Here is a 25,766-nt window from a genome sequence, read left to right as displayed (position 1 = left end):
CTCCAAGGTTGTGCAGTTCTAAAGAGTCCAAGAAAGAGAGGTGGTCAGTCAAAGCTCTCCGGTTCTCTATTCTCCTTCCTTTCACCTGGAAATTGGCTGAAATGGTTGACAGTATTCACAGGCCTAAACCTGTCTGAGTGAGCCCTATGAACAGCAGACCCAATGGTAAGACAGATAGGATTCTATTGGTGTAATCCCTGCATATGATTAAGCTGAGTCATCCGTTTATTGTTTTGTAAGATTTAGAAAGTGGTAAATCAAACAAAATTACATTGCTGTGGCTACTAACAGAAGGGCAGACTTTCCATAGACATGTGAATATTGTATTAGCTTAAATATATTAAATAAGATAAGTACTGTGGGTTTATGCAACAGGGACACCAGGCTTCAGGCTTTGCTGGAAATGACAGGAGACATGGTTATTTTTATTTTTCCAAAATATAATTTGAATAACTCATTCCTTTTAATTGTCACTTGAATAAGGTTGAATTTAGTGAATATCCTGTCTTTTGGAAATAAATCACGCCTCTTCGTATTGCCTTTTGAGATGCTATATAAAGCAGTGTTTTGAAGCCCTTGAACGGGAGGCTAAATATGGAGATGTGAGAAAGGATGTGAGATGAAAGGATGATAGAAAGAGGTTGCATTTTCCTTTCCGCTGCACTATAATGGCCTTTTCACAATGTGTGGGCCCACAGGACATCAAAGGCCAGTGTTGGACAGACGAGGAGTCGGACGGAGAGAATGAGTCGGAACAGTTCCTGTATGGCATTCAGGTACGGAAGGGGCTGTTACCCTTCCTAAAGCTCTATGTTGAATCTGATGTTGGGTGTTGAAATTATGTTTTGAGCAATACCATAATTTAAAAAAGCATTGCACCAACCTCAAACTAGTTATTCAACAGTTTTGTTTGGTTGTTTTTTTTTTTGTTTGTTTGTTTTTTTACAAATGAGATGATTTTAGTTTTTGACCAATTGTGAAAGAGCTTCTGATAGAACGTGATTTGCTGGCGGGTTCTACTATTGTAATATGTTGACAAAAAAAGAGCTTCAGTAGATGTCAGGATATAAAATTTATTTAAAAATTTTATTTATATAAATACCTGAGGGTGGTGCAAAAGGAAATGCCCCAGGGTCATTAAAATCAAGTGTTTATCAAAACTTGTGGCAGTCTGCCAATTAGATTATGAGACTGCATGAGATTTTCTTTTGTACAGGCTGATATTTTAACTAATGGTGTCAGTAAATGAAAGGTTACCAACATTATTCATCTTCTAACAACCACAAATAACCTCTTTATTTAATAGAAGTTTGAACTGATGGTAGCATCAAACAATAAGTCAAGGGCTACCAAAATGATTTAGAATCAATCTTTTGGGGACTATGGATATCTAGGCCAAATGTCATGGCAATTAGGCAGGGTCTTGCTCTGGTAGTGCTGAACAGACAGGCCAGCTGACTGATATTTAAATCCTAATGCCTCTCTGCAAGCAAGGCAAATATTTAAATTTATGTGAAGCAAGATATTCTGTTAAAATGTACGGCATGTGTCAAGGTTCTGGGCTTGGTCTCAAATATGCATTTTTGCCAAATGGCAATAGCACATATGACATTTAACACTAAAATACAAATCAGGTTCTGGAAGAATATGTAGCATTTTCTCTCAAATCAGGTATCACTTCTTTTTCTCTGCTATCACCCTGTGTCACCTTAAGTATCAATCACAAGCAACACTGTCAAATCAATTTCCAAGGCTTCCATTTAATGTATCATCTCATCTCGTAAAGTTCAATGCTTCACTTCCATATAAGATCTTAATCTGTTAGTCATCCTTTCTTACCGTTATCTTCCAAGTCTTGTGATTGAAATGTAAATCCAGTCTGGGACTTAAAGCTCATTTCTGTGCAGTCAGAGAACATGAAAGCAGTGCAGTGTAGATAAGGATGAAAATGCGGGATCTGCTCTACACAGTCAGAGCTGAGGAGGCAAGAGTCTGAGTTTAGGTCTAGACACCAGGAACACGTGCAACAGACTTAGGTTCATTGTTGTTATTCATACCTGAAAATGTTCTTTACAGAGGATACGGAGTGTGCTGAGGTAACCACAGAATGTAAAACAATCATTAAAAAAAATATAATTAGATTAGGGCAAATTATACCATTTAAAAAGACCCTCCTTGCCTGTAGTCAATATACACAGATCTCCTAAAGTTTCTTTATTTCTTCCTTTTCACCACACTGTAAACTGTGTAACTGCATGAGAACTAGACTCCCAGTATGGTTTATTAGTGTTTTACTGGCCTACAGACAGACAACAGAACATATAGATACAGCCAGGCAGCTGTTTTCCACCAGCAATGATTCCATATCAGGGGTACTTACCTTAGTGAGTAATTGTGGAGTTGCTGGGGGAATGAGGATTCAAGGAAGGGCTAAGTAGCCCTGCTGATCTGAAAAAAAAAAAATAGAAATTGCTTTAATTTTTTAAATATATATTTTGAATCTGTGGAGAATCCTGTGCTTTAATTGTGACCAGTGCTGATGTATTGCTTGTTACAGGGGAGCTGTGCTGCTGACCTGTACCGTCACCCTCAACTGGATGCAGACATTGAGGCAGTGAAAGACATCTACACTGACAGTGCTGTCTCTGTTAGGTACGGCACAGATAGACAACAGACACACAGACACACACACAGAGACGCACGCACACACACACACACACACACACACACACACACACACACACACACACACACACGCACACACACATATATATATACTGTATGTGGACTATTTTGAAAAATTGTGAAACAAACAGAATAACCAAGTGGTGGTGAGATTCAGTCTTCTGGCTATTCTTAATTAGCTGCACAGTTTACAAAGGCATGATTCAAAGAGATTATATACTAATTTTAACTAGGCACCGTCTGGCAAAAGAGGAAAAAAAAATCTTATTTTTCTCCCTGAAGGGATAATCAGTAGAAAGGGTTAGAGTGTAAAGCATCCCATTACTTATGATAAATGAACTGGATCTGTTGTTGTCTCGCTGAACAGGGAGTATGGAACCATTGATGACGTCGACATTGATCTTCACATTAACATCGGTTTCTTAGATGTGAGTCAGCATTTTTTTTTCTGTGCCTACACCTCCTCCATCTTTGCCCATTACTATTCTAACGTTGACATTTTGCAAAGTAACACATCATTTATAATGCATCGTGTGCTCATCATTTATTTATGCAATGAGAAATGGCCTTAATTAGGGTGCTAACTCTGTATATTTGTGTATGTGTGTATGTGTGTGTGTGTCTGACTCAGGAGGAAGTTGCGACAGCTTGGAAAGTTATCAGAACTGAGCCCATTATTCTGAGACTGCGCTTTTCTCTTTCTCAGTACCTCGATGGACCTGGTGAGTAAAGATGTCAGTGTGGATGTTGGTTTTCTGGGAGGGACTTTAGGTATTTGTGCTACTCACTGAGCGTGGGAGGTGAGTACAATAAGTGCTACACAAGAGGGAGAGCGAAAGAAAGCGTACGTGTGAATCTGTGCACTGTGTAATAATGTTAGTCATCTTTACTCAGAGCCATCAGTAGAAGTGTTCCAGCCCTCCAATAAAGAAGGCTTCAGCCTGGGCCTGCAGCTCAAAAAGTGAGTTATGTGATCTTTAACATTTTGCAAAATCAAATGTGCAGCATCAGAAATAAAAATCACAGATTATTTATTTTTTAGTTTAAAATTACCAGTGGACTTACAAAATAAATACATAAGGTATAAACATTTAACTGTAGTCTTAACAGGTGCTCATTTAAAGAGTAATTCGCTGTCTGCCAGGTTCACTCACATGACTGTTTTGTAACATGGCAGGATCCTGAGCACATTCACCTCACAGCAGTGGAAGCACCTCAGTAATGAGTTCCTCAAGGCCCAGCAGGAGAAGAGGCACAGCTGGTTCAAAGCCGGAGGAACCATCAAGAAGTTCCGTGCCGGGCTCAGCATCTTCTCCCCTATACCCAAGTACGTCTCTCTCTCTCATTCTGTATCTCTTTCAAGGCATCCATCCCTTTATTCCTTTAGTATTAACAATGCGCAGCATTTCAGACTCCTAGCTAACACACTAAAATAGAAGAAATGTATGACTTCATTTTCAAAAAGCAAATGTACGTTTCTTATATACGATATAATACAGTAACAGGGATGCAAGATATGAATATTTTTTTTGGACAATATCTAATACAGGCCATTCAGGCCAACACTAATGCAGATATTTTATTTTATTTTGTGTCTCTACTTTCTTTGTCATCACTTTGTGATGTCCGATCTAGAAAGATGCCATGTAAAGAGATTTTATTCACTTGCTTGCAAACAGGCAATTTTTCCAAGCCTGGACATTTCTGAGGGATGAGGGTGAAATGTTATCTGTCTGGTCAACAAACTGCGAGCTGTGAAGGTAGTGATGAAAACACTTTATGATGGTCTGTCTGTGAAAGGTGAGCTGTAGCAAGGGTGACGAGCAAGGGGAAGGTAGCTCTGACACAGCACAGTGCAGACTGACTTAAATTCAAAATCTCACACACTCAACCAATTTCCCCAAGGGAGAGGCACTCTTCTCGGCCTCTGTCTTACTTCAGGATGCTTTGACAGTTATGGATGCACAGGGACTGAATCTCGGCCCACTCGATGGAGGTCAGCTTCACTAACTACTAGGCTGTCTTGACATCCTCAGGACTTGACAAGAGTCTCATGTTAAGAGGGTACATGGATAATGTCCTGAGAGACATGGTGGAAGTGAACACTGGTTCTTGTATTTTAACAGTTAGTGACTTGAGCTGCTGTCTAAATGGATTTCACTTGTCTGAGCTGGTGTAAAACAGTAGGTGTAGAGTGAGTGACTAGAGTAGAGAGTATATTTCTTTAACATGTCACTATAATTACGTATAGACCATGTTAACACAGTCTCACCAAACAAACTTACAGCTGAGGAGATGTTGCAAATGCTGTCACTCATAATTAAGATTTCTTTCATAGCAAATTACAATAATAAGATTAAATTTTGATTCAGCTATTAAAGCCAAGCCCTTTCCACTTTGAAACCAAACCCTCCACTGTCTAACTTTTTGCAAAGATATAGAGAAAAAAAATGTTATAACTTCCCTTATCTTGGAAAAATGGATTATAAAGTGATGCATATATATTTTTTTCTTGCTCTTTACCAGGTCTCCAAGTTTTCCTCTGATCCAAGACACAGTTTTAAAAGGGAAGCTGAGCGTCCCCGAGCTGAGAGTGACCCGCCTGATGAACCGCTCTATCTCATGTACCATGAAGAATCCTAAAGGGGAGCTGTTTAGCTATCCCCCAAACAGCCAGGTCAGTGCCAGTCAGGACAGAGCAGCAACTTGTCAGATACCTTTTAGTTTAATTTCTTTGCCTTTACTGTGCCTCAACCCCATGTCATGCTGCGGTCACAGGGTTGTTGTCACAACACTGAAACTATAAACACTGCACTACTTGCACTCATTTGTAAAATATCTGATTATACAACTAATGATTCAATAATAATGTGTTTAAAATTATCCACTATGTGGGGCAAGAGGAATGTTGTTTTTAAGGCTCTGTATATTGTTTTCTGTTTAAATCCACTGTGATCCACTCTGACCCTCTTCTCAGTTACCCGCCACCTGCACTGTTCCCACTTGAGCCTTTCCCAACCCCTACCATTACATGGCTGCTGTGCCGTTTCCCATAATGCTTTGTCTTCACTTGACTCATCAGACTGTGGCTGTCCCAGCGGCCAGGGCCCCAGCGCAGATTACCACGAGGCAGCTGATTGAATTGTTTTTCTCATCCCAGGCGGGCGGCCACTGCAAGAACATCCCTACCTTGGAGTATGGCTTCTTAGTGCAGGTTAGACCATAAGGAGATAATAGTTCATTTAAAGAAGCACTTATACACCATGTCCTTTGAGAGTCCTCTCTAAAGTGTAAACACATGATGGAAATTTAAAACCAAGTACTTTTTCATTGGGATTTGCATGAGGAGAAGGTCTGTTCATTGAGCATTTATACAGCAATTAAATACAGTACAATACAATACAATACAATACAATACAATACAATACAATACAATACAATACATAAGAACAGTAAACAGTATCTTGTGAGTGATTTGTAAATATCTCTACGAGACTTTATTAATGTTTGGTTAAGGTATGTGTTTAACCAACAATAAAGGTCTACCTTACAATATCTATGGATGTGAGGTCCCTATTGTATTTGGAATTGTGTATCTGCTGGTAGCTAGAAGTGACAAAGGGAGGGGTGCACACTGCATTGTTGTGCAAGGACCTTGTAGCCAGTTAAGCCATTCATAACCGCAGTGCTAAAATTGTAATTTGTGACAATTCTTCTGCCAAACTAGTCTTTATGACTGTGCTGGAGGTGGGAGTGATAACTGGGAAAACCACTGTGCTTTTCTCCTAACAGATAATGAAGTACTCAGAGCAGAGGATCCCCACGCTCAACGAGTACTGCGTGGTCTGTGACGAACAGCACGTCTTTCAGAATGGATCCATGCTGAAGGTAACACATAGGAGAAAGAGAAGCAGTGATCCTGTTAAAAAGAGAGTGTGTGTCATTACATGTGTGGGTGGATTATTTGTCTTTGTTCTTTGTGTGTTTATGTAGCCCGCTGTGTGTACCAGGGAGCTGTGTGTGTTCTCCTTTTACACTCTGGGTGTGATGTCCGGAGCTGCAGAGGAAGTGGCCACCGGAGCAGAGGTGACAGCACCACAACAGATATTGTATGATATAACTCAGATCAGGCACAAAGGCATAAAATGTTTATATGTTAAATCCCTATCTTCCCAGGTGGTTGACCTACTTGTGGCTATGTGTCGAGCTGCTCTCGAGTCTCCCCGTAAGAGCATCATCTTTGAGCCCTACCCATCAGTAGTTGACCCCAATGACCCCAAGACTCTGGCATTCAACCCAAAGGTCAGGATCCTCACTGCTGGAGTCGCCATTACTAACTATACCAATACATTAATCTCCTTCCAAGATGAAACATCCATTTGTAAAACACAACACTTATGTTATTAAAACCACTGCTGCTCACAAGTTGAATGCATAAGATTACGTAACAGTAAAATTCTATAGTTTTTGCCAATAATATAGATAGGTAACAGTATTTTAGCCACCTTTAGCCTCTACAAGTGATTTTAGATATCTGTATGTTGTTCCCCCTCTCATTGCATACAATGGATGCTTGGCTCAACCAATGAACACAGAAGAAGAATTATGAGAGACTGCAGAAAGCACTGGATAGCGTCATGTCCATCCGGGAAATGACCCAGGTACAAGGTGGAGATGGGAGGGACAGAGGGGAATCATCCACATGATGTATAATGTGTACATAGAATTTTTTTAGGTTTTCACTTTATATGTGATCCTCATTATTAAGTCCATCATAGGCCCTACAGTCCTTTATTTAGGTCTTTCCACTGTGGTGGTGAGCTGCATGGGTGGGGGCTTTGCCTATGAAAGTGACAGTTACTGCTGATTAGTCTATCTTGCCTGTGTTACTCTTCCGCTTGTTTCCCCACTGAAAAAACAGAAATGTGATTAAAAAAACATCTGAAAACAGCACATTCTTTTTGTGGATTTTTCAGGGCTCATATCTGGAGATCAAGAAGCAGATGGACAAACTGGACCCTTTGGCCCATCCCCTGTTACAGTGGTGAGTCGACAGAATGCGTCCTAAAAATGGATGCATGTTAACAGACTTTGACTTTGTTTCAGAAAATAATACACAGTACTACACATTAATAGATAGAATATCTAACTTAACATATTAAATGATAATGTACAACACTATAACACTAATGAGTTTATTCCAATAGCATTTTAATATGTCATAGAAGGAAAAGCAGTGGGGTAAATGATAAAATTAATAATGGCTGAATTTCATTTAGCTGCTTCAGTTTCAGTGTCCTGCTACTTTACACACTGCCTCTCTGTCAGGCTGTCGTGGCGTACTGAGACATGTGAATAGACCCATCATTAATTAGAGACAGCGCTTTTTCTATCATGACAAGTCAGAATGTCTGCTATGAGAAAGTCTATTGTGGTTCTTCATGTTATTATGTGAAGGTGGGAGGGAAATGGCAGGTCCCTTCAGGTTTGTTGCACTTTATTTTATTTACTGTATTATCTTTTTTTTCCTGCAGGATCATTTCCAGTAACAGGTCTCATATCGTCAAGCTGCCTCTCAGTAGGGTAGGACACCAGAATGACATCCCCTCAAGTCTCCTATATTAAATTAGTTGTTTACTGCTGCATTGTGTAATTTAATGGTCCATGCTCACTTATTCCATCTCTCTGTTTGTCTCTCTCTTGCTCTCACTTGTCCCTCATGATCTCATTGTGATAGCAACTGAAATTCATGCACACCTCCCACCAGTTCCTGCTGCTCAGCAGTCCCCCGGCCAAGGAGGCTCGTTTTCGCACTGCCAAGAAGCTGTACGGCAGCACCTTCGCCTTCCAGTGAGTCCACTTTGCCCCTGTCATTGGCCTTTGCAGTTCCCGTACAATCAATACTCTTTACATTGTCAGGCTATTTCAACTCTTACCTTATAAAGTAAAATCATTCAGACTCATAAAACAAAACAAATTAATATGTAGTTCTCATATTGTTAAGCTTGTGGCTGTAGAGCAAATATTAAGTGAAACTTCACATCCTGTAAATAAGTGATCTTAAATCAAACATATTTACTAAAATGCATGTGTAATTTAGCATTACAGCAGTACAAACATGAACATGTCTCAGTCTAACACCTGGTCATTATATCGCGGATTATGGGCCATTCTAGCAGATTTTTATTGAACCATAACAAACAACAGCACAGAGCAGTGGCTATTCTCTTGGACAGAGAAGCCACCTTGCTAAGCCAGCACATGGAGCCAGCAACGTCTGTGAAACAGAGATTTATACTGTAGCAGATGGGGCTCTGCTGAATATTTTAGATACACACAGCCCATCTGGGCACTTGCAGGGCACAACTCACTCATGAGCGGTGTTAACTGTCCCTCTTTACGCTGATTAATAAAACAAATTTAATAATTCTCCTTCTCATTCTCTGCCATCATTTTGTATTGATATAAATAGAAACACTCAAAACAAATACAAATACATGATTAGAGTTCAGAGAAACTTTGCCCTGTTTATTTATTAGACTGTGGGAAGACGAACCTCAAATAGCCTTGAAACTAGATAAAAATAACAGCACTGGTGACACTGCTGTGACCTTTGTTGTATTTTATTTTAAGACATTTCAGTTACCTGCACTGGGAGAAGTATTCAAATTCAACTCATCTTGCACTGAAACACAAGAGTGGATGGGTTGTCACCTTTGATGTTCACTCTTTAATACTTTTAATACTTAATGCTTTTTTTCTAAATATTGAATGATTGAAATCCGGAGGACTGTCATAATGTAACAGAATGTCCCAAAATGTCCTTGCATGGTATAAATAGATGATTACACTAGTTCCTCTGTGGTTGGCAGAAGAGAGTTTGACTCTCTGAATCTCTCTCTTCATCAATCTCAAATAGTAGGTTTTAGAAAATACTTACATAATAAAGAGTAAAAAGCTGTAAAGCTAATACAGCCATTTTTGTAGATTCTTTGTACAAGTCTAACAATTCATGGCAATTTGTAGTAGAGTAAATACAAATAATAAATAAGATTTTAGTAAATGTCCATTTGCTAATCTTAATTTCTTCTTTCTGTTGCCAGTTGATATAAGTGATTCTCCTTTATTTTATTTTATTAGATTTTAGACATAGCATTTTTACCAAAAGGTTGGTAGAAAGACTGTGATCTGTGAATCAGAGGTCACAAGATAAAATGCACTACAGTGTCATTTTATTCCAGTGGTCTTGAACAGCATGGATCTGGCCATTACACGTCAGTGGTTGCGCACTGAGATCCACGCATCACACAGCACTTTGTTTTATCTCTTCTTTCTTATCTCTCCCTCTCTCTACACTTGCTCTAGTGGTTCCCATATAGAGAACTGGCACTCTGTTCTGAGAAATGGACTAGTCAATGCCTCTTATACCAAACTGCAGGTACGTAACCCTGGCAGTTGGCTGGAATTTACGATGCATCTCTTCTCGGACAGTAAACCTGCTCTCAGATAGAGCAGGCTTGCTGTCCGGCTGATTCATTTTTGCAGTTAATGGATGCCAGCTTCCCTTTCATTAGCTTTGCAATTGGCATTTTAGCAAGCAGGGCACACTGGGAGATTTTCCTGGGCAATGTCGGCTGCTTTCTGACTCCGTAGCCGACAGCAGCAGACAGCATGTCTCTTCCTGTTGTGGGACAAAGGGAAGGGACTGTCGTGTCAGCTGTGATGTCAGGACGCTGCCTGCGTGCCCTGTAGGGGTTAACCACCTAGAGCACTGAGTAGGCTAGGTCTGAAGCTGAAGGATGCAAAGGACAAACTCCATGGTAGTGAGTACATACTTCCTGTGGGTGAATAAGAAAGGCTTCCATATAAGGTCAGTAACTGGCGCCACTCATTATCTATTCGGAAGTCAAATTGTAGCCTCAAATCATTATAGAGTTCATTTAAAACTAGTTGGAACCAGATGGGTATAACTGAGTACCATAAAGATAATTTCATGGCAGAAGTAAAAAAAAAAAACCCATACCTTCCCTCCCAATGTGTACTTGTTTTACTCAGGTCTGCATCCATCTGAAACTTTATGTTGTCCTGCCAAGGTTGGCATTGCACTTTGTGACCCAGGCCTGTAAAGGATAAGTAAATAATAAAACAAGAAAAGAAGACGTGAGTGCTAGAGAGCACAGACTTGTCTCATTTGCACAATATGGCTGATAATGACCACTTGGAGATACCCCGGCATGTCCTGAAAATAGATTAAACACAATTAAATCTGAAATCTCAAGGATCTATGAAACTTTCACGTCGGCCGTGATTGCTCGATCATGCTGATGTGTTTCATTTATGCCTTCTTTGTTCTCCAACTTTTTGAACTCTCCATCTTTGATCTCGCCTCCATGCTTGTTTGCCTCCTCTTTCTCCTCTCTGTTTCACCTTGAGCATTGACACCCCTCCCACCCCACCCCCTTCATTGTGTTTCAGTAGAGGAGGAGGAGGAGGAGGAGGAGGAGGAGGGCTGAGTCTGCCTCCAGCTCCAGCCATCACACAAAACCTCTCGTCTATTGTTCCTTTTGATTTTTCCCAGATGTGCCACGTCCTGACCTCCATCTCCCTCCCATTTTTTTCCCCATCAAGTTGCTCTTTGTTCGTCCTCTTGTTTCTCCTCTGGCTTCACTGTGGCTTATGAACACTTGTCCATGTTACACCTGTGGTCCTGCTGCTTTCCTCCTTATGGACATCCTTGTGTGAAGGCTCATCATCAGTCATTCCTTGTGTCATCTTTCATCTTCAAACCAGCATTCATGGTCTCATTTCTGATTTCAGCATTGCTTGAATACCTGAACATTTTATACACAGAAATTCAAGAGCATGAAATGATGGACTACGTTATGTTGTACGAAGAAAATATGTTCACGGTGAAGAGGTGTGACTGTGTGGATTATAGGAGTTGTTGCAGATTATTCACTTGAATAATGAAACTATCATTTCTTTCTCTGGCTCGTTGCCGTCTACCGTCTTTGGGTTTGTTTGTGTGTGTGTGTATTTAGTATGCTTTGTTGGTGGGCTTTGCCAGGTAAACTGTCACAGATATATATATATATATATATATATATACTGTATATTAAACACTGACGTATACAGATTTTCCTATGATGTAACTACAGTATGTATGTAAGTTTGCACTGTACCTGAGAGTACACATACCGTGTGTGTGTATGTTGTCCTGTGCAACTGCTCAGTGACCCTTCCTTCCTGCTCTTTTCAAACCCAAGCTGCATGGGGCAGCATATGGAAAGGGCATCTATCTGAGCCCCATCTCCAGCATATCTTTTGGATACTCAGGTAGGAACGGCTCATTCCTCTCCACTCAGACCCCACCGGCGCCGCCTCTTCCTTTTTTCCACCATGTGGGTTGATATGACTCTGTGTGTTCTTTGTGTGCCGTGGCCTGATTATCATTGTGGAATACTTCATTTTCACATGTGGGAGCTTTCCATGCTATCCTGTTGTGCTTCACTGTGTTGTGTGTCCATTTTGGGTGCTGGGCCTTGGGCCTCTGAGCTTGAGTGCCACCTACCATTCCATACTTTATGTTGTGGCTATATAAAATGGGGCTGTCAGTGGATTTGTGTGCGTTACTTGGTACTTTGTTGGCTTTTTATATTGTTTTCTTTTTGTTGGGTGGGGTTGTACAGCCATCTACAATGGTAGTCTAATGCTGGTTATGTTGGCCACAGGTCAGCAGGTTGCCAGCAGGGCTCTCCTCCCACTTAAATCTAAACTAAAAGACTAAAAAAACATTACTGTTTTTGGTATAAAATCCACTTGGTTAGATTTGTCCTTGCCAGATCAAGGGCAGTTAATGGACTAACTGTACGATAGACAGAGTACTTTACTTTAGTTACAACTCTTTTTCTTAAGATGGCACAAATTATCAGAATAAATGGTCCAAGAATGTTGTATTTAAGTTGTTCCTTGATAATAAAAAGAATAAAAATGACACCAACTGTACTTGCTCTATCGCTTTTGTTTTTGACACTGAATGTTGAAATTCATTTGGCAGTTCTTTTATTTAAATGTAGAAATATTCAGTGGCATTTTCGACCAATAACCTTCACATGAAGGTTAGCACCATGGGTAATAATTTCTCTGTACAAGGAGTTCATCACCACTTGAGGAAGGTTTTTCACAGCTTGAATGACTCGAGGTAAGGTCGTTCTGACTGAGGGTTGTTTACTCTCTGTGTTCTGCTTCTTGCAGGAATGGGGAAAGGACAGCACCGCATGCCCACCAAAGATGAACTGGTGCAGCGTTACAACCGCATGAACACCATACCACAGGTGAGAGAACAGGATATATTACATCCTCACATACCTATTACATTTATAAAGTAATGGATCTTTGCGCAATGTAAATCCAGATTCCCATTACAACCAAAGAAGATGGGAGACAAGGGACAATCTGTAGCTTTGAGAGAAATCAACACTGACTGCAAGATGAGGGCAGAATGCATTTTAAATGTGTATACTGAGATTATGCAAATGTTTCTTATAATCACAATGCCCTGGGTCTGACTATTACACTCTGTACAGAGTCAGTGTTTGTAGCTAACAATGTTAGAAGCTCAGTTAGATTATGATATTTATTGGAGCAGCTTGGTTGGTCCTTACTGTTGTATGTTTTCTCAATAGAGCCGTCCAATACAGTCAAGGTTTCTTCAGAGTAGAAATCTGAACTGCATCGCTCTGTGTGAAGGTAATAACATACAGAATTAATAATGTTGAAGCTGAGATCAAAGCGAATATATAGCATTAGTGTATTTGATATACTAATATGTGTATGTGTGTGTGTGTGTGTGTGTGTGCATACAAACACACATATAGTTATGTGTATTTGAACAATTACACATCTGAAAATTATTTAACCAATTAAATTAATTACTTAATAAATTGTTTTATTAAATAGTCCCTCTTTTATCAAATTTGAAAACCATTTAAAAAAGAATAAAACAAAGGAATAACAAAAACAGCACCACTACTGCAACCAGTAACAATAACTTGATAATAATAATTAAGTACTTTTGGTGAAACATGCTTTTCTCTTTTAAACAGTTATCACATCTAAGGATCTGCAGAAACATGGTAACATCTGGGTGTGTCCTGTATCCGACCATGTCTGTACTCGCTTCTTTTTTGTGTAAGTATTCCCAACACTTTAAAGCCCTTAGAAATGATTAGTCATTATTTCCACAGATTTAATGCCTAATTACCAGAAGAGTTGGCATAGCAACCAGGCTGAAAACATTAAAATCATCATCACATTTAAATGCATAGTTCATTACTCAGGTTGCTTTTTTCACCTGCTAAACTACAGATGATGAAGGGGATTTAATGAATGAAGAATTAAGGTACATACTGCTGTTGTCCCCTCATCACTCATCATCATTTTCAACTGGTAGTGAATAAATTGCGCTCATGGTTGAGTGGTGCTACCACTCCACTAAACCGGGTTCCTCTCAGGTCAGAGACTTTCAATATGATGTTTTAAGCCGTGGAGCCCAACAGCTAAAACATGGCATCCACATCGGCTGCTGATGTCAGGGCTCTGGATCCAAGCTTTGGACACGCGCATTCACCAGATGGCAAAGTCTATTATCATGTCTACTGCTGTCTTCTGAGTAGGAAATTAGATTTGAGATTGCCTGCAATCAAATTTAAATCACAGCTAAATATAATTCAGTTCTGCACTTGTGCTCTGTGTATGCTTTGTTCTATTTCTCATCTTGAAGAAATGAGTGATATGGTTAGAATAAAAACAAGAACATTTATCATAGCAGACCTAACAATGCTTCTTGAAAAATCACTGTAGTGATGAGAGTAATTCACAGAGGCTCGGTTGTCTGTGCAAAGGCTAGTTTTTATTTGATGATATAAAAATATACTTTATTTATCTGGGTCCCTTGCACCAAACCAAACAGTACAGAAAAATACAACAGAAAAATAAATAACTTGTTTCACAGAATTATAAAATACACTGAATGATACAAACCCTATGTATCTGTGTATGTGTGCAGGTATGAAGATGGCCAAGTAGGAGATGCCAACATTAACACCCAGGAGCCTAAGGTTCAGAAGGAGATCATGCGTGTGATTGGGACCCAGATCTACTCCAGCTAATGGAGGTTCACCAGTGACGCATGGATCGATATGTCTCTCTGGCGGAGAAACACAGGCAGGCAGACAGAATAGAGCAAATGTTTGGGCAAGCTGACCTCGGGCCTGATACCGAAGGCCGAGAGAGCTTTTGAGCACATTATTTCTAGTGTCGTTTCGTTCTGGTCCTCTCATTTTCCCCTCTCTCTCTCTCCTTTGTTCCCTCACTCCGAATGGCTACACATTACATGTTCATTTAACCCTCGCTTAGGTTTTGCCTGGTCAGAGTCAGTCTGATTCTCTGAGTTCATGACATTTACAGCAGAACTGTACCACTCTGGTGAAAGAAAAAGGAGGTAGTTATGTGTGACTCTCGACACACTTTCAAACCCTGGGCCAGCTGGGCATTCTCCTCTCTTGCTGCACTTTTACGGATCCTTTGGACTAATTATCTCTATTTATCATTTCTCTTTGTGAATATCTAGTTAAAAAAAAAATCATTCCAAAAGATAATTAGGTCCCTTTGTGGTTGGATGGATTTACATGCACATAGAAGTGTGTTCTCTTATTGTGTTTGCAAAGGCATTATCTCTGATTCATTTATTTAATTTTCTTCGACTAATGACATGAATTAAGGTCTGTGACATGGTTATCTGAGGGGTGAGCATTTGCTGTGTCATTTTGTCCTTGTCCACTGGATCAAGTTGCCGAAATCCAGTTAGCAAGGTGTGGCTTGAACTTACATACACTATAGGCACTTTGATTATCAAACAGCCATTGACAAGATTATGATTTTTCATTACAGAATTAAGACCGTTCTTATTGATGATGCACTTTCAGAACTGCATAGCCCTAAACAGCCCCTGCAATAAATAAAAAGAACCCACTACTTTTATCTGACTGGACAGAAGTGTAACATGACAGGTTAAATAAGAACAAGGGCCAGAAAATTTCCTAAAAACTTCTTTTAATGATATTTTTGCTATTAACATTAATGAGATTATACCCTATAATGTAAAAAGGGTTGGTATTATTACTGATTCCACTGAGAATTAACACCCAACCCAACCCTGGAGCATTTTGCTGCTTTGAGATGCGTTTAATTCATTGTTTTGGTTTGCAGAGGCTAGGGCTGTGACTCCACAATTATTTTTGTTTCCTCTGTCTGAAAAACTGAAACATAACTATTGTGTTAATATATGAAAAAATGGTTATCTACCACTATACTTACATGAAAAGTTTGAGAAGGTTGGTTTTTGGTGAAAAAAGGTGAACAAAAAAAAGATTAAAAAATCAGTTTGTTTAAGCAGGCATCATTTTTTTCTTTGGATGTTTTATTCTGGAATAAATCTTTGTGTACGTACTACACTTCCCATTGGATTCACAACTTACAAAATTCACTGTACAGAAAAAAAATAACAAACAACAACAAAAAAAAAAAAAAAAAGAAAGAAAACATGGACAATTTAACCAAACTATCTTCTGACAGTATCCAGTTCAGGTGAGCTCTCATCCTTCCCCATCCTATCTAATGGACACTGGATGTTTTAGAGGTGCATTAATGTGCAGCTCTTTTGGTTTCCCTTTGGAGAATGGTAACCTTGTATAGCTAATCAAGTTTATCAGTTAGTCATGTACTGTACGTATGTATGTACGTGTGAGTTTGTATTTTCTTGACATTATACTAGACATTGCACTTATTCAACGTTTGCCTAAACTGGAGAAATGGACTGTCCTTGGACCTGCAGTAGACAGGTAGTGGTGGAAAAGAGGGGAAAATAGAGTATTTATGGAGTCAGGAAGACTATAATATCCAACATCTTAACTACGTCTGTATTGATATGGGCTTTCAGTGTCTCCTGGAACTGAAAATTCTGACTACTGAATGGACTTTGAGGTGCTGAAAGGGAATGAGCTGTAAATAAGGACACTGGAGAACTGTGAAATGTATTGCCCAGAAAGAGATGGACATGTACAGCAGACTCATTATGTTGTGGGACTGCACTAAAAAAAGATGCCTGTTTTTGCCAAGAGGTTTGAGCTACGAGTCTCTTTGAGAATCTGTTCTCTCGCTCTCTGTCTCTGGTGAGTAATGTTTTCCAAGATGATGTTGACGACAATGATGGTGATTATGATGATGATGAAAGGCGACGATGCAGGAAAAAAAAAAAGAATAAAGCCTGATTTTGCACAGTTTTACATACAGTCTCTCTTTTTTTCTTAAAAAAAATGTAACCATTAAATGCGGAACTGTCTTTTGTGGCTGAGGCTTTGTGCTAGCATTGTGGGCAGAAGGGGGCACCATTACTCCACCAATATGGACTACCTGAGTCCTCTGCTTGATTTTCCAGTTTAGTCTGAAGATCAAACCAGACTTTTTTTTTTCCATATGCACAACTCTCACATTAGAATTATTTAAAAATGTTGATGCCATATAAGGTGGAGTTGGATTATGTTTTTCAACCTTTATTTTCCATCAGTACTTAGAGCCATTATGTTCTGCATTTGATTGAAACGTGCTTGATATAAAAGCGTGAGTATAAAGTATTTGGTTTGTGCGTGTCACAAAGTGTGTCAGTCACACATGACAAAATACAACACTTTATCGATTCTTGTGTGAGAATATGATACATTAATGCTACCCTGGAATAAAAAAAGAAAGTAATTAGGCTTAATAATAATTGTAGGCGGGTTAAACAAGTCTAAACAAGGCATCACACAGACACACAGTACACAAAGAAACACCAAGCACACAAAATGTCCAGCTACATATTAGCACATCTTGTACAAAAGGGAATTTGAAGGAAACGCATAATGATGATGATAGGGGGGAGGTTATAGTTGAGTTTATTGCATGCAGTTGGCAGAAGTACGTTGCCAGATTTCCCTTTGAAAAGTAATTGATTTACATCTGGAGGAAGTGGTGCAAGACAGGCCAATACATTGGAATATACTGCAGGACGTTCAGGCTCACTAAAACTACATCCTCATGTTTTCAGTTTATTGCATCACAAAATTGATTCAAGTTTACATCTAAAATCTAATCTCTCCTTCTTTAAATATGGCAACGTATGCTTTTACCTCAAAGGGAGCAGATCACTAATAGTTGTTCATCAGCCGATTGCTCGCTCTTTCGTGCTTCTCTGTGTCTCTCTGACCACAGAAAGCTCTCCTCTTTCACCGCCTGAACACATCTCATCGCTACTCCTCAGCAAAAGTCCAGTCTGATGGCTGTTTTGGCACAGGAGGCCCTGTATGTGTATACAGCAAGTGCTGGGTGTGTGGAGAGTGGGCATAATCATAGGGAAGCTGAAGCACTCATGGACCCTTGAAAGGCACTTTATGTGTATATTTGTGGCTACGGTAATTGGGCCCCTCCCTTTTGTAAGCTGACCCATTTGACAGGGCCTGTGCCTGGGCCCTTGTACTGATCTCTGTATATGTGTGTGTGACTAGCAGATGATGTGTATGGTTCACGTGTTACTATGATCTCTGAAACCCGGCCCTCGTGTTGGACATGGTCCCCTGGTTTGGCTTTGTCCCCCATTACCAAAGCCAGCTGGCTGGTGGCACACAACTGCATGTTGCTTAGATCCAACTGTGGCTTTTTCTTGTGTAGTTCAACCATCGACCACTGAGGGGAGCTCTAGTGTTACTCTAAGATGCCTGGTTTCAACAGCTTTCTTTGCATATTTAATACACACACTGGCACATACGCACAGGGCATTAGGACATACACACACATGCAGGTAAACACACACATTGCAGAGTGGTTGTTAGGTCAGATAAAGGAGTAGTGAAGGGAGGGCAGAGGGTCACCGAGGGTGCCTGGCCCTCTGCGGAAGTGACTGCTCTCAGCCTCCCTCTCTCCTGCCTCCGTAATAAGAGTGACCATTTGATTCCTGCACAAAAGGAGCAATTACAGGGAGTTGTTTAATCACCCACACTTTTATTGAGCTCAGGGTCTCTTAGCTTGCAGCTCAAGCCCCCGTCCTCGGCAGCAGCGGGCGACAGGAGTGACAGAGAAGGTCGGTGGTTTAACGGGGCGCGAAGGGGTCTCGTTTGAGTTAAGACTTTGCAGACTACTCTGCACGCTGTGGAGGCCCCCGGGACAGAGACAAAGAGGTAGACGAGATCAGAAGACAGGCTGGCCAGCCAGGCAGAGAGATAGATGAATTTAAGAGAGAGACAGGGACTGGAGGTCAGAGTTTGGGGGACACATCAGAATCAAAATCCCTTTATTTGCCAAGTAGGACAAATGTGCAGGAGGTTCTCTTGGTAGTGGATGCGCAGAGAGACAGCTACAATTTAGCCACAAAGAAAAGGGATATTCGGGTACATGACAGCGTGGCTGCACTTGTTGAGCAGGTGTGGTGAATTCCCAGGAGTGCAACAGAACCAGTGTCTAATCATTTGAGAAAGAAATGCTTGGTATAAGCTACAGTATGAACAAAACATGGACTTGATTCCTGAACCTTACAAGCAGTGAAGCATGCAAGGACTTATGTGGACATTGTGAGGAGGGAGGGCATACAAAAATGTTTTTTTAACAAAGAGAGAGAGAAGAAAAACAACAGAATTCGATTTTCCTACTTTACAGTCAGCCCAGAGCCCCAGTAAGCCCAAACTCCCATTCAAAACAGTACCAAGCACTGTCAGTGTCAGTGCTTTTTATTGAATTTTCAGCCTGGGTGTTACTCTATATTTGTGTGCATGTGTAGTGTCTCCTCCTCCTCCCTGGATATGAATGATGGAATACAAGTCCTTGTCTAGTCCCTCAGAGATGGCAAGGATGGTGGTGTGAAGCGAAGAAGGTGAAGGGGGGTGGCGATGGATGGAAGAGCTGATGGTGGCGGTGTTTGGGAGAGGAAAGAAGGGTGCTTGTTTTGAAATGGCACAAACTGGGAAAGAACAGCACCTCTGTGTGGTGACCAAGAGGAGGGGGGCGGGGGGGGGGGGGGGGGGGGGGGGGGCAGCGGAGGGACAGGGGTGGCGAAGAACAGGGTAGAAAGAGATAGAAGAGGGTGAGCGGGAGAGGGAGGGAGGAACGGAGTACACCATTGCTGCTCATAAAGCCAACAGCTGTGTGGGTAATGTTTTGTGACACTGAGCCTCTCCGAGCCCTTCTGTTTCCCAGAGAGCTGGGAGACGCCATATTCCGCCATCACAAATGGCTCTGTCATTCACCCCCTAAGTCTTAATTATCGCTCCCGGTTTTTTGGCCACATTTTGCTCAGGCGTATGGATCCATCTGCATGCTGTATAATTCCACTCCGCAATTTACAAGTGGCATTTATTACAATGGCCTCCCCGGCATCTCCTCTTTAACACTGGCAGCCCTTTCCAGAAAGACGGGGGGGGAACAAAAGAGCAGTGCAATCTGGCAGCAACAGTGCCCACCCTCAGTTCCCTCAAATCTCTCTCGTCTTTTTTTTCCATCTGTACCCTTGCTCTCTCTACGACTATCTCTCTCCACCCCCATACTACTAATTTTTCCGCTTGTATTTATGTGTGTGTATGTGTGTGTGTGTGTGTGTGTCTGTTTTCCCTTTGTTATTAATTTAATTTTTATGAGATTCACAGTACTTGCACAAACCGCCCCCTATCTGCCTCGAAGCAGAGGAAAAGGAAATAGCTGATGTTGATTTTTTTTCCTCCTCTCCTCCTCTCCCCTTTGTAATTCATTTTGGATTAATTCCCCTGTCTTCAGAGACAATCCTAATTCTTTATTATTTCCACTTCACAGGCTTGATGACATCCCCATATCCACATATCATATCCAGGGGAAACTTTACACCCAGCAGACCTTCTTGTTTTCTCCTCTCTTTTCCTGTCTCTCTCTCTCTCTCTCTCTCTCTCCCCTTTTCTCTAACTCACACCATCTCTTAATTTTCTCTCTCCCTCTCTGTCAATGTGCTGTTCCTGTTTCTCACTCTCCTTCTCACCAACTTACTTGTTAGTTTCTACCCAGCCGCTGGGCTCCCGTCTATAGAGACAGGTACCCAACAGACGTCGTTCGCCTGTCTAACTCACACACACTGGGGCGGGCTGGGCATCGGGAGGTTGGGGTCAATTCTCCATTGACCCCATGTTAAAATAGTACATTTTTTTGTTTTTGTTCTCTATTGAATCATTCATTCATTCATTTTCTACCGCTTAATCCGTCAGGGTAGTGGGGGAGCTGGAGCCTATCCCAGCTTACTATGGGCGAGAGGCAGGGTACACCCTGGACTGGCCGCCAGTCAATCGCTGGGCTGACACACAAAGACACAACCCATGCATGTTTTTGGGATTGTGGGAGGAAGCCGGAGTACCCAGAGAGAACCCTCGGAGGCACAGGGAGAACATGCAAATTACAGACAGAAGAGCCCAGGCCAGGGTTCAAACCTGGAACCCTCTTGCTGTGAGGCGACAGTGCTAACCACTGCACCACCGTGCCGCCCTCTATTAAATAAATAGATCTCAAAATGTCATAAAAAAACATCATAGTATAGTAAGGCGTCAAAATATGCCAAAAAAGTCATATTTCAGTAAGACCTGAAACTGTCATAAAAAACTTCATATGGCTGTAAAGGTATCAAAATATAAAAAAAAGATGTCATATTTCATAAAAAACGTCATAGAATAGTAAGGCGTCAAAATCGGCCAAAAAAAGTCAAAAAAAATTTTGACCTCAAAATGTCATAAAAAACGTCATAGTATAGTAAGGCGTCAAAATAGGACAAAAAAGTCAATTTTTTTTTTACCTCCAAAAGTCATAAAAAACGTCATAGTATAGTAAGGCGTTTTTTTCGGACAAAAAAAGTCAAAAATTTTTTCGACCTCCAAAAGTCATAAAAAACGTCATAGTATAGTAAGGCGTTTTTTTCGGCCAAAAAGAGTCAAAATTTTTTTCGACCTCCAAAAGTCATAAAAAACGTCATAGTATAGTAAGGCGTTGTTTTCGGACAAAAAAAGTCAAAATTTTTTTCGACCTCAAAATGTCATAAAAAACATCATAGTATAGTAAGGCGTAAAAATCGGCCAAAAAAAGTCAACATTTTTTTGGACCTCAAAATGTCATAAAAAACGTCATAGTATAGTAAGGCGTTTTTTTTCGGCCAAAAAAAGTCAAAATTTTTTTGGACCTCAAAATGTCATAAAAAACATCATAGTATAGTAAGGCGTTTTTTTCGGCCAAAAAAATTCAAAAATTTTTTTGACCTCAAAATGTCATAAAAAAACGTCATAGTATACTAAGGCGTCAAATTCTGACAAAAAAAGTCAAAATTTTTTTTGACCTCCAAAAGTCATAAAAAACGTCATAGTATAGTAAGGCGTAAAAATCTGACAAAAAAAGTTAAAATTTTTTTTGACATCCAAAAGTCATAAAAAACGTCATAGTATAGTAAGGCGTTTTTTTTCGGACAAAAAAGTAAAAAAAATTTTTCGACCTCAAAATGTCATAAAAAACGTCATAGTATAGTAAGGCGTTTTTTTCGGCCAAAAAAAGTCAAAATTTTTTTTGACCTCCAAAAGTCATAAAAAATGTCATAGTATAGTAAGGCGTTTTTTTCAGACAAAAAAAGTCAAAATTTTTTTGGACCTCCAAAAGTCATAAAAAACGTCATAGTATAGTAAGGCGTTTTTTTTTTCGGCCAAAAAAAGTCATAAAAAAACGTCATAGTATAGTAAGGCGTTTTTTTCGGCCAAAAAAAGTCAAAATTTTTTTTGACCTCAAAATGTCATAAAAAACGTCATAGTATAGTAAGGCGTAAAACTCTGACAAAAAAAGTTACAATTTTTTTTGACATCCAAAAGTCATAAAAAACATCATAGTATAGTAAGGCGTTTTTTTCGGCCAAAAAAAGTCAAAATTTTTTTCGACCTCCAAAAGTCATAAAAAACGTCATAGTATAGTAAGGCGTTTTTTTCAGACAAAAAAAGTCAAAATTTTTTTGGACCTCAAAATGTCATAAAAAACGTCATAGTATAGTAAGGCGTCAAAATCGGCCAAAAAAAGTAAATTTTTTTTGACCTCCAAAAGTCATAAAAAACGTCATAGTATAGTAAGGCGTTTTTTTTGGCCAAAAAAAGTCATAAAAAACGTCATAGTATAGTAAGGCGTTTTTTTCTGCCAAAAAAAGTCAACATTTTTTTGGACCTCCAAAAGTCATAAAAAACGTCATAATATAGTAAGGCGTTTTTTTCGGCCAAAAAAAGTCAAAATTTTTTTGGACCTCAAAATGTCATAAAAAACGTCATAGTATAGTAAGGCGTCAAAATCTGACAAAAAAAGTCAAACTTTTTTTTACCTCCAAAAGTCATAAAAAACGTCATAGTATAGTAAGGCGTTTTTTTCGGCCAAAAAAAGTCAAAAATTTTTTCGACCTCCAAAAGTCATAAAAAACGTCATAGTATAGTAAGGCGTTTTTTTTCGGCCAAAAAAAGTCATAAAAAAACGTCATAGTATAGTAAGGCGTTTTTTTCAGACAAAAAAAGTCAAAATTTTTTTCGACCTCCAAAAGTCATAAAAAACGTCATAGTATAGTAAGGCGTTTTTTTCAGACAAAAAAAGTCAAAATTTTTTTCGACCTCAAAATGTCATAAAAAACGTCATAGTATAGTAAGGCGTCAAAATCGGCCAAAAAAAGTCAAAATTTTTTTCGACCTCCAAAAGTCATAAAAAACGTCATAGTATAGTAAGGCGTTTTTTTTGGCCAAAAAATGTCATAAAAAACGTCATAGTATAGTAAGGCGTCAAAATCGGCCAAAAAAAGTCAAAATTTTTTTTGACCTCAAAATGTCATAAAAAACGTCATAGTATAGTAAGGCGTTTTTTTCGGCCAAAAAAAGTCAAAATTTTTTTTGACCTCCAAAAGTCATAAAAAACATCATAGTATAGTAAGGCGTTTTTTTCGGACAAAAAAAGTCAAAATTTTTTTCGACCTCAAAATGTCATAAAAAACGTCATAGTATAGTAAGGCGTTTTTTTCGGCCAAAAAAAGTCAAAAAATTTTTTGACCTCCAAAAGTCATAAAAAACGTCATAGTATAGTAAGGCGTAAAAATCTGACAAAAAAAGTTAAAAATTTTTTTGACATCCAAAAGTCATAAAAAACATCATAGTATAGTAAGGCGTTTTTTTCGGCCAAAAAAAGTCAAAATTTTTTTTGACCTCCAAAAGTCATAAAAAACATCATAGTATAGTAAGGCGTTTTTTTCGGCCAAAAAAAGTCAAAATTTTTTTCGACCTCCAAAAGTCATAAAAAACATCATAGTATAGTAAGGCGTTTTTTTCGGACAAAAAAAGTCAAAATTTTTTTCGACCTCCAAAAGTCATAAAAAACATCATAGTATAGTAAGGCGTTTTTTTCGGACAAAAAAAGTCAAAATTTTTTTCGACCTCCAAAAGTCATAAAAAACGTCATAGTATAGTAAGGCGTCAAAATCAGCCAAAAAAAGTCAAAATTTTTTCGACCTCCAAAAGTCATAAAAAACGTCATAGTATAGTAAGGCGTTTTTTTCGGCCTAAAAAAGTCAAAAAATTTTTTGACCTCAAAATGTCACAAAAAACGTCATAGTATAGTAAGGCGTCAAAATCTGACAAAAAAAGTCAAAAAAAATTTTGACCTCAAAATGTCATAAAAAAACTCATAGTATAGTAAGGCGTCAAAATCGGCCAAAAAAAGTCAAAATTTTTTGGGACCTCCAAAAGTCATAAAAAACGTCATAGTATAGTAAGGCGTTTTTTTCGGCCAAAAAAAGTCAAAATTTTTTTCGACCTCCAAAAGTCATAAAAAACGTCATAGTATAGTAAGGCGTTTTTTTCGGACAAAAAAAGTCAAAATTTTTTTCGACCTCCAAAAGTCATAAAAAACGTCATAGTATAGTAAGGCGTCAAAATCAGCCAAAAAAAGTCAAAATTTTTTCGACCTCCAAAAGTCATAAAAAACGTCATAGTATAGTAAGGCGTTTTTTTCGGCCTAAAAAAGTCAAAAAATTTTTTGACCTCAAAATGTCACAAAAAACGTCATAGTATAGTAAGGCGTCAAAATCTGACAAAAAAAGTCAAAAAAAATTTTGACCTCAAAATGTCATAAAAAAACTCATAGTATAGTAAGGCGTCAAAATCGGCCAAAAAAAGTCAAAATTTTTTGGGACCTCCAAAAGTCATAAAAAACGTCATAGTATAGTAAGGCGTTTTTTTCGGCCAAAAAAAGTCAAAATTTTTTTCGACCTCCAAAAGTCATAAAAAACGTCATAGTATAGTAAGGCGTTTTTTTCGGACAAAAAAAGTCAAAATTTTTTTCGACCTCCAAAAGTCATAAAAAACGTCATAGTATAGTAAGGCGTCAAAATCAGCCAAAAAAAGTCAAAATTTTTTCGACCTCCAAAAGTCATAAAAAACGTCATAGTATAGTAAGGCGTTTTTTTCGGCCTAAAAAAGTCAAAAAATTTTTTGACCTCAAAATGTCACAAAAAACGTCATAGTATAGTAAGGCGTCAAAATCTGACAAAAAAAGTCAAAAAAAATTTTGACCTCAAAATGTCATAAAAAAACTCATAGTATAGTAAGGCGTCAAAATCGGCCAAAAAAAGTCAAAATTTTTTGGGACCTCCAAAAGTCATAAAAAACGTCATAGTATAGTAAGGCGTTTTTTTCGGCCAAAAAAAGTCAAAATTTTTTTCGACCTCCAAAAGTCATAAAAAACGTCATAGTATAGTAAGGCGTTTTTTTCAGCCAAAAAAAGTCAAAATTTTTTTCGACCTCCAAAAGTCATAAAAAACGTCATAATATAGTAAGGCGTTTTTTTCTGCCAAAAAAAGTCAAAATTGTTTTTGACCTCAAAATGTCATAAAAAACGTCATAGTATAGTAAGGCGTAAAAATCTGAAAAAAAAAGTTAAATTGTTTTTTTGACCTCCAAAAGTCATAAAAAAACGTCATAGTATAG

At 39.0% G+C, this 25,766-nt stretch overlaps 1 protein-coding gene across 1 annotated transcript; it reads left to right on the top strand.

Annotated features, from left to right (window-relative positions):
• Window positions 1-668: 668 nt before the first annotated feature.
• LOC121190945 (protein mono-ADP-ribosyltransferase PARP6) lies at window positions 669-14,855 on the top strand. Its single transcript, XM_041052005.1, has 21 exons — window positions 669-776; window positions 2,558-2,652; window positions 3,053-3,113; window positions 3,317-3,407; window positions 3,580-3,646; window positions 3,863-4,012; window positions 5,212-5,362; window positions 5,768-5,899; window positions 6,478-6,573; window positions 6,679-6,771; window positions 6,862-6,987; window positions 7,281-7,346; window positions 7,662-7,729; window positions 8,220-8,268; window positions 8,423-8,535; window positions 10,051-10,123; window positions 11,952-12,021; window positions 12,940-13,019; window positions 13,371-13,434; window positions 13,791-13,875; window positions 14,753-14,855. The coding sequence occupies exons 1-21, from the start codon at window positions 669-671 to the stop codon at window positions 14,853-14,855; spliced, it is 1,941 nt and encodes a 646-aa protein (XP_040907939.1).
• Window positions 14,856-25,766: the final 10,911 nt, after the last annotated feature.

The sequence above is a fragment of the Toxotes jaculatrix genome, chromosome 1 (genome assembly GCF_017976425.1).
Source record: "Toxotes jaculatrix isolate fToxJac2 chromosome 1, fToxJac2.pri, whole genome shotgun sequence".
In the NCBI taxonomy this organism is placed as follows: Eukaryota; Metazoa; Chordata; class Actinopteri; family Toxotidae; genus Toxotes; species Toxotes jaculatrix.
The sequence above is the reverse complement of the archived record's forward strand: the minus strand, read 5'-3'. Positions and strand labels throughout refer to the sequence as shown.

What these genes read in the sequence shown, in the direction of transcription:
- LOC121190945 (XM_041052005.1), top strand. Translation starts at nt 669, where the DNA reads ATGGCCTTTTCACAATGTGTGGGCCCACAGGACATCAAAGGCCAGTGT. An exon ending in TTAACATCGGTTTCTTAGAT is followed by an intron (nt 3,114 to 3,316) that starts GTGAGTCAGCAT and finishes TGTCTGACTCAG; the next exon opens with GAGGAAGTTGCGACAGCTTG. An exon ending in GCCCATCCCCTGTTACAGTG is followed by an intron (nt 7,730 to 8,219) that starts GTGAGTCGACAG and finishes TTTTTCCTGCAG; the next exon opens with GATCATTTCCAGTAACAGGT.